General features: G+C 37.3%; 1 protein-coding gene across 5 annotated transcripts in view; it reads left to right on the top strand.

Moving 5' to 3' along the window:
* The window catches only part of CDK15 (cyclin dependent kinase 15), a 657,391-nt gene that overhangs the window by 147,081 nt on the left and 500,778 nt on the right, over positions 1 to 9,532 (top strand). For all 5 annotated transcript variants that reach the window (XM_053698694.1, XM_053698693.1, XM_053698697.1 and 2 more), the window contains one exon: positions 9,413 to 9,492. In XM_053698694.1, coding sequence (XP_053554669.1) covers positions 9,413 to 9,492 — 80 coding nt within the window. The remainder of the gene's footprint in view (positions 1 to 9,412; positions 9,493 to 9,532) is intronic.

Below are 9,532 nucleotides of genomic sequence, written 5' to 3'. Positions count from 1 at the left end.
TAATAAAAGATTCATTACCCAAGATGGATGCCTAAGACAAAATGGCGGCGAAGAACAAGATGGCTGAGGTTTGGCATGACAAAGAGATTTCATGTCATCCTTTGATGCAGGACAGCCGAGATTAGCAATCCTTTGAGTGCCGTTTGTATCTGTTTCTAGAAATTAGAATACTGGACTTAGGAAATGTGTGGATGTTTTCGGTATATTATGGAGGTTATATCCTGTACATATTAGTCCTGAGTTAGTAATGCAGTTTAGTATACAAAGTACTGTATAAATTGCTGTGCTCGAGACATATATTATTGTATTTAGTTACCTTATTAGCGCGAATAGTTGTAATATTGCAGCAATTCAATTGTTTTTAAATAAGTTAGTTTTACACGTTCATTATTAGTTGTAGTGAAAGGTGTTCACTTAAAGTTGTTTGTTGCTGGTTGCTAAGTTACGGGCACTATCTGATGATGCGTGCTAAGTGTTGTGCAACACCTGCACTAGGTGATTATGGTGAAGGGGTATTTAAGGCTGTGTATAGCATTGATTCTTGTTGTCAGTTTGAAAACGGAGGTAAAACTCCAAAACGTTACTTCATAAGGAATAAAACGTTATCCTTATTAAACCCGGCGAGTGCCTTCCTTTTTGCGATATGTTGGATCTGTGAATTATTCAGGATCTCTTTGATGTGCACCCCGGTGCTATGTGCAGAACATTGGAATGTGAAATATTTACAGTATATACATAGTTGAAGGCTTTATTAAAAATGAATATTGCATAAATAGGATTTTCCATGTTTTCATCTACTTAACAGCAAAGGGTGTCAATGCACATATATGTATGCACAATATATATGTGTGTCTACATATGTATTAAAGTGTTTATGTCTTGTCTGTAAAGACATATATACACGTAAAATTACATAAATACATATGTACCACACACACATAAAAAAATATTGGCACCCCTGCATTTCTGTCAGATAATGCACCACTTCGCCCATAAAATTGTTGCAATTACAAATGTTTAGGCATTCTCATGTTTATTTATTTTGCTTGTATTGGTATGACACAAAAAGTGGGGGGAAAAAAAGCTAAATCTGACACATTCCACGCAAAACTCCAAAAATGGACTGGACAAAATTATTGGCACCCTCAATTTAATATTTGGTAGCACACGCCTTGGAAAAAATAACTGAAATCAATCGCTTCCTGTAACCATCAATGAGTTTCTTACACCTCTCTACTGGAAATTTGGACCACTTTTCTTTCGCCAACTGCTCCAGGTCTCTCAGACTGGAAGGGTTCCTTTTCTCAACTGCTGTTTTGAGATCTCTTCACAGGTGCTCTATGGGATTGAGATCTGGGGGCATATTTATGAAGCTGAAACAGAAGTTATGAAGCAGCGTTCTAAAGACTGCTGCTCCATAACTTGTCCGCCTGCTCTGAGGCGGCGGACAGAAATCAACCTGATCGAATACAATCGGGTGATTGACACCCCCTGCTAGCAGCAGGTGGCGACATTGCACCAGTAGTTCACAAGAACTGCTAGTGCAATGATAAATGCTGACAGGCTATGCTGTCAGCATTTATAGGTGTGCAGCAGACATGATCCGCAATATCGGATCATGTCTGCTCGCACTATGATAATTAGGCCCCCTGGACTCATTGCTGGCCAGTTCAGTACTCTTCAGTGCTTTGTCTTAAACCATTTCTGGGTGCTTTTTGACGTGTGCTTTGGGTCATTGTTCTGCTGTAAGACCCATGACCTCTGACAGAGACCCAATTTTCTGATACTGGGCCCTACATTGCACCACAGAATTCTTTGGTAGTCTTCAGATATCATAATGCCATGTACACAGTCAAGACATCCAGTGCCTGAAGCTGCAAAGCAACTCCAAAACATAATTGAACCTCCACCATGTTTGACTGTAGGGACTGTTTCTTTTCTTTAAAAGCCTCATTTCTTTTTCTGAAAACCGTAGAATGATGGGCTTTATTGAAAAGCTGTCATTTTGTTTCGTCTGTCCACAGCACATTCCCCCAAAAACGATTTTGGCTTCCTCAGGTAAGTTTTGGCAAACTCCAATCTGGCTTTTTTATGTTTCTGTGCCTGCAATAGAGTCCTCCTGGGTCTCCTACCATAGTGTCCCTTTTTATTCAGATGGCAACATATAGTGCGAGCTGACACATTTGTTCCCTGTGCCTGAAGGTCAGCTTGAATTTGTCTAGAAGTTGATCAAGGTTCTTTATCCACCATTCGAACAGTCCTTCGTTGCAATCTTTTGATCAATTTTTATCTTTTGTCCACGTCCAGGGAGATTAGCTACAGTGCCATGGGCTGTAAACTTCTTGACAATGTTTCACACAGTGGACACAGGAACAGTAAGATCTCTTGAGATAGACTTATAACCTTGAGATTGTCCATGCTTTTCTACAATTTTTGTTCTTAAATCGTCAGACAATTCTTTGCTGCTCTTTCTCTTTTCCATGCTCAGTGAGGCACACAGAGACACACAACAGTAAGGTTGAGTAAATTTTTCACCATTTCAACTGGGTGCTGGTGTGATTTCTTTATTGTCAGCACCTGTTAATGGATACAGGTGAGCCTAATTACAAATTACAGGAGCATCACAAATGTGGAATGCAATTATTTCTTACAATTTTAAAAAAGGTGCAAATAATTTTCTCCAGTTCATTCTTGGAGTTTTACGTGGAATGTGTCAGATTTGGCTTTTTTTCTCTACTTTTTTGGTGTCATACCAAAACAAAAGAAATAAACATGAGAATGCCTAAACATTTGTAATTCTAACAATTTTCTGGGCGAAGTGGTGCATTATCTGACAGAATTGCAAGGGTGCCAATATTTTTGGCCATGACTGTGTGTATATATATATATATATATATATATATACACACATACATATACATCTTTAGAGATGTATATGTATGTGTCTCAATGTTAAATCCCTTTGCCTTTATAACTTTTTTGTGTAATGTTTTTTTAAATAAGTTGTATTAGACAGTGTTATTATGAGTGTAACTGTATTTTGTAATGTATTTTTGATGTGTTTTGTGCAACTTTTATGTTTCGCGAAACAGTTAACCAGAGCTCTGCAGTCGCGGTAATGATTCTAGCGTAAATTGTGATTGTGCTAATGCGATCGCATTTACTTTCAACTCGTAATACCAGTAGTAAGCCCGATGAGCGCAAACCCTCATAATATACCCCTTATCGCTCAGGCGCAAACATTTGCGCTCCACTCATAATCTAGCCCCATATGTTTAAATGTAAGTAAACCAAAAGGCGCTGGCGTTACCGTATTATATGTAAGAACACTATAATGGTTTGGACAGTAAATATATTTAGAATCTAATAAAAAATACATTTTTCTCTTTACTTTAGTTATTGCTATTAATGCAAAAATAGTTAAAGTGAAGGTAAACTTTGATGAATGAAAGCCCGGTTTTTAAGATTACTATTAAAAACAGGGGCACTTTCATTCATCAAAGTTTAGAAAGCAGACGTTTTGTTTAAAAACTTACCTTTGCTCTTTTCACAGCCAGAGCAGCTTCCCCCACCCGGAGATCCTTTCTTCACAGTAATGACTAATCCGGCTTCCTCCAATCACGGGATGACCTTAGGCAATGACTCACCTGGGGGGAAAGCCGTGATTGGAGGAAGCCGGATTAGTCATTGATGATGTGTGAAGAGAGAATCTCCATGTGGGGGAAGCTGCTATGGCTGTGAAAAGAACAAAGGTAAGTTTATAAACAAAACGGTTGCTTTCTAAACTTTGATGAATGAAAGTGCCCCTGTTTTTAATAGTATTTTTAAAAAAACGGGCTTTCATTCATCAAAGTTTACCTTCACTTTAATGCTGTGCAACAAATAATTCAAAATAAAATAATGGAAAACATAAAGCCTTTCTATCCCATAATGATTTTAAATTCTGCTCACTTACTCTAGATTTCACACAATTCAGTCCAATTTGTCTGCTCTTGCAGGCTCGCCAGAAACACGGGCCCTAAAGCTCCGGAGCTTGATAGAAAGGCCCCTATGCCTTGATCTATGGTCCCTATTCCAATTAATGAATGTTCCCCCTGCTAACTGCATTGCATGTTTATTGCATGGTTTTGAAATCTGAACCCATTTCAAAATCTCACAATAATTATCTGACACTTTTCAAATGCATGAAAACACCCACTATACCATTTATGGGGACAATTCTAAATCAATATTTCTATTAATCAGACGTTTTTTGACAAATTTTTCCACTTTGGACCTGTTGAAAACTAATTTTGCTTATTTAACTGATATTTCTTGGCTTTTCACACATTTTTTTTGTTAATGTTAATGCTCTTACACATTCTATGGTTATATGTTCTTAAACCAGATTGTTGTGTTTTGTTTTCAAGTCAAAATAATTAAAGTGACTACAATGAAGTGTATGGATGTTTGAACACATTAATTATAAAATGAATCGCAACAATATGACGCCAATTTCACACAGTTCATGAATTAATATTATTGGTTAAGTGAAAAAATGTGTTTTCATTTATTTCCCTTTATCTCTCGAGCTTTACAAGATTTTTTAATTTTTCTAATTTATACATTTTTTTAATTGCGTCATCAGCTCTTCTTACTGATTGGAATAGCTTAGAAATGAATAAAAACACCCAACTGCTATACAATGTTTTCATGTACAAATTCAGACACAGGGACTATGGGGACGATTTATCAAAGTCTGGCGGACATGATACGCTGTAGCGTATCATGTCTGCCAGACATAGCTGAATGCCGACAGCACACGCTGTCAGCATTTAACATTGTACAAGCAGTTCTAGTGAACTGCTAGTGCAATGCTGCCCCCTGCAGATTTGCGGCGAATGGGACACTAGCAGGGGGTGTCAATCAACCCGATCATATAGGATCGGGCGGATTGATGTCCGCAGCCTCAGAGGCTGTGGCCCAGTTAAGGAGCAGCGGTCTTAAGACTGCTGCTTTATAACGGCTGTTTCCGGCGAGCCAGAAGGCTCGAGTGGAAACAGGGGCATCAGGGGCCATTCGGCCCTTGATAAATCAGCCCCTATGGATTTAGTTGAGAGCATATAATATCATCCTAGGTATGGATATTAAAATAGATAAATATATTATTAATGGCAGTGTTTACTAGAGAAACCGCAAATAAGTCTCTGGGCAAAATCAAATATGCCAGAGCACTATAAGGGGTGGGGGGGCTAAAGTTTCCGGCACATTAACAGGATCAAGATGTTTTTATAAAACCATTCAGCAATAGGGTCACTTGTCAGCTTATTATAGCGCATATATGTAAAAGAAAAAACTGTCAAACATCAAATAGACCACTCCCACTATAGGGAGTATAAGGGACCAGCAGCATATAATAGAAGTTTTGATTATAAGATCAAATTATAGGATATGATGTGCACAGAAGCCTAGTCTTGTATCCGATATGTTACACACTAGGATATGATGTGCACAGAAGCCTAGTCTTGTATCCGATATGTTACACACTAGGATATGATGTGCACAGAAGCCTAGTCTTGTATCCGATATGTTACACACTAGGATATGATGTGCACAGAAGCCTAGTCTTGTATCCGATATGTTACACACTAGGATATGATGTGCACAGAAGCCTAGTCTTGTATCCGATATGTTACACACTAGGATATGATGTGCACAGAAGCCTAGTCTTGTATCCGATATGTTACAAACTAGGATATGATGTGCACAGAAGCCTAGTCTTGTATCCGATATGTTACACACTAGGATATGATGTGCACAGAAGCCTAGTCTTGTATCCGATATGTTACACACTAGGATATGATGTGCACAGAAGCCTAGTCTTGTATCCGATATGTTACACACTAGGATATGATGTGCACAGAAGCCTAGTCTTGTATCCGATATGTTACACACTAGGATATGATGTGCACAGAAGCCTAGTCTTGTATCCGATATGTTACACACTAGGATATGATGTGCACAGAAGCCTAGTCTTGTATCCGATATGTTACAAACTAGGATATGATGTGCACAGAAGCCTAGTCTTGTATCCGATATGTTACACACTAGGATATGATGTGCACAGAAGCCTAGTCTTGTATCCGATATGTTACACACTAGGATATGATGTGCACAGAAGCCTAGTCTTGTATCCGATATGTTACACACTAGGATATGATGTGCACAGAAGCCTAGTCTTGTATCCGATATGTTACACACTAGGATATGATGTGCACAGAAGCCTAGTCTTGTATCCGATATGTTACACACTAGGATATTATGTGCACAGAAGCCTAGTCTTGTATCCAATATGTTACACACTAGGATATGATGTGCTCAGAAGCCTAGTCTTGTATCCAATATGTTACACACTAGGATATGATGTGCACAGAAGCCTAGTCTTGTATCCGATATGTTACACACTAACAGGCAAAGAAATATTATAAATGTAGGGGGAACTTTAATCAGACCATAAGAATATATTAATCTCTGCAGCAATGATATAAACCAAAACCTATGTTGGTTCAGGACAAAAATATTGTTGCATTAGGTTTATAATATAAGAAAATTTTTCTTCTTTTAGTATTATTAGCCTTTGCCACTTGGGTACAGGCCCTATACCCAGCCATATTTGTTAATACGTAATGCTCATTGATTGGTTACTATATATAATAAGTTTAGCTCCTTATTAACGTAACATGGGTATATCTCCAATTGTAAGAGTATTTTTATTTGGTCTTCAAACTCAAAAAGGGTTGAATATAAGGTTAAAGGAAATTATTTATCAACAGCTTGTTAGCTAATAAAAGTGGATTACTTAATATCTTGATAAGCTAGGTCATATGACTTGTAAGAGAAAAGAAAACCTGTTATATATACACTTTACAACTGGTTAATACCAAATAAATGTTAGTCATAAAAACATCTAGTGACCTTAGAGGTTAAAGAGGCTATAATAACACTCAGTTTATCAATGGAACATTTGAATGGACTCACTTGTAAGCCCAACAAATTTAGAGATCTTCAATTATTCTGACCAAACGTTAGCTAAGCACTTTCAGTTACCAGACCCTACAGTTAAAAATTGTCATATATTAAATTAACTATTATTAACAGTGCAACATTACACAATAACAACTTATGTCTAACTGCTCTATCTACATATCTATCAGTTCTGCTACCAAATATGCATTTTGGACAGCGTGATAAACATATGAGTACTAAGATACGATCCCAAAAAGAAAGGGGTTAAACTATGAGGTGGAGTAGTGGTTGTTTTAGACCCCTCATAGATTTCTATCAATAAATTAGCCAATTCCATGTCTGGGGTATATGTCAGCAATAATGTCAATGAATTTGAATGGAGGGTGTAGCTGTAAAGTCAGGTTGGTAACGTCGACAACCAAATACGATGAGGAGGCTCTGGAGATCCCACACCATAGGATTACGGAAACTCACAATAACTCCAGTTGGGACAGGTGTTAAATGCCTTGCCCTCCTGTTATAGTCCGCAGGTGCAGGTTGAACCTCAGGCATAAGAATGCCCATAGAGAAAGAAAGGAGTGGACTGGGCTATATCAACAAGATAATTGTCTGAAGGAGCGCCACAATATAGGCAAGGTCTACTCTTAAGATAGATAATAGAATACGTTTAGAAAGGTTAAAAACAATGGTATTTTAATATCACAGATTAAAATAGATCATCAAAATCCGACATATGAAATATAAAAAACATAAATTCAACTACAATCTACTGCATGGATCCATGACTATAAATATAAAAACATGTTATACATTAAAAAGTTAAGATCAATAGTCGACAGAGCTGAAACAATCTACAATGAACAATATGTGCTTTGAAAAAATGTTGATCGATAAAACGATCTGGATGACAAAATTAATATTTACAAATATGTGAGGAAAAAAATAAATCCAAACAAAAAATTAAAAATTATAATATGTCCAAACAAAAAATGATTATATTAGATCTTCAAGTATACACAGCCCTCCTATGGCTTGAAATGTCCAAAGTGCAAGTGCAGAAATGTGGTGAATTGTTCTCCAATAGTGTTAGTAAATGTGAAACTCAAAAAATAAAAATAAAAAGTGTTTGTGGGTACAGTCAAAATTCACAAAAAACTTCCAAAAACATCCACCACTCCCATGTAGCTCTGGGAGTGCCAACCACTATTGCCTCCACTGAGTGGGTCTGCAGGGGAATCGCTGTTCATATGTTGCAATTGGCAATTCCCTTTCATGAAGAGAATGTGTTGTAGTGCATGACGACCATTGCTGCTCCAGAGTAAACTATAACTATGTGTTTAACTACTTTGGGGGGATTAAACACGTAGTTATAGACCTGTAGTAGAGAAATAATAGAACACTCCAGTGCATCAGAGAACTTTTATGTGCCTTAATGTGCATTAAAGGGACACTAAATACATTTTATGAATCGCCTTCTAATCATGGGTGCGGTCATTACAGAACCTAGGTTACACTGCAGGTATCTAAAGGAGAGTTGCTGCACCTGTGCAAACACATCAGCACTGGAAAGTAGTGAAAGAGATTTCAACATGGTGGCACTAATCATGTTCTATTTATCACACAGAACCTTCCATCATGCTAATTCTTCAAGCACTTTGTTTTGTAACTCCCCAATATTTTCGGTTTAAAGGGACAGGAAACCCAAAAATGTTCTCTTATGATTCATCTAGTGTATACAATTTTAATAAACTTTCCCATTTATTTATATGATCTAATTTGCTTAGTTCTTTGTTGAAAAACATATCTTGATAGGCTCAGTAGCAGGGGGCTAGCTGATGAGTGATGGCTGCTTATATATAGCTTTTGTCTGATGTGTTTAGTTAGTTTCCAGTAGTACATTAGGATACCAAAAGAATTAAGCAAAATTGATAATAGAAGTAAATTGGAAAGTTGTTAAAAATATATGATTTATTTGAATCATGAATGAAACATTTTTCGGTTTCATGTCCTTTTTAAGGTCTCACTCAGCCCATTTTAGCCAGCAGGACAGAACACAAAAAAACAATTTCTTCATGGATTTTTGTAGGTAAATTCAGCGCAGAGGTTTTAGTTAGAACCAAATCTACCCTATATTGAAAGAGGTGGTGACAGTTTAGCAGGGAGAGATCAAATACAGTATATGACATGTCTGACTTAATAGATGCTGCCCTGTTTGTTGGGACATCAGTACTTACAACTGCAATGCAATGCTGGACCTTCTAGCTGTGACAGTAACCTAGCACTAATACAGCTTTAAAACACTGACAGCCAATGACTGAAATTCTGGATCCTCAAGTAGTTTAGCTTTATACACAAGGCCACTTGTCTGCAATTGTTTTACTAAGACTCTCTTGCTAACATTTTCTAGGATCAATGGGCAGCTGGTGGCTTTGAAAGTCATCAGTATGAAGACAGAGGAAGGAGTACCCTTTACTGCTATCCGAGAAGGTAAGTCTAGTATTAATTATGTAACATAAATGCATACTGT

This window comes from Bombina bombina, chromosome 1 (genome assembly GCF_027579735.1).
Source record: "Bombina bombina isolate aBomBom1 chromosome 1, aBomBom1.pri, whole genome shotgun sequence".
Taxonomy (NCBI): domain Eukaryota; kingdom Metazoa; phylum Chordata; class Amphibia; order Anura; family Bombinatoridae; genus Bombina; species Bombina bombina.
Note: the sequence above shows the minus strand (reverse complement) of the source record. Positions and strands in the feature narration are given on the sequence as shown.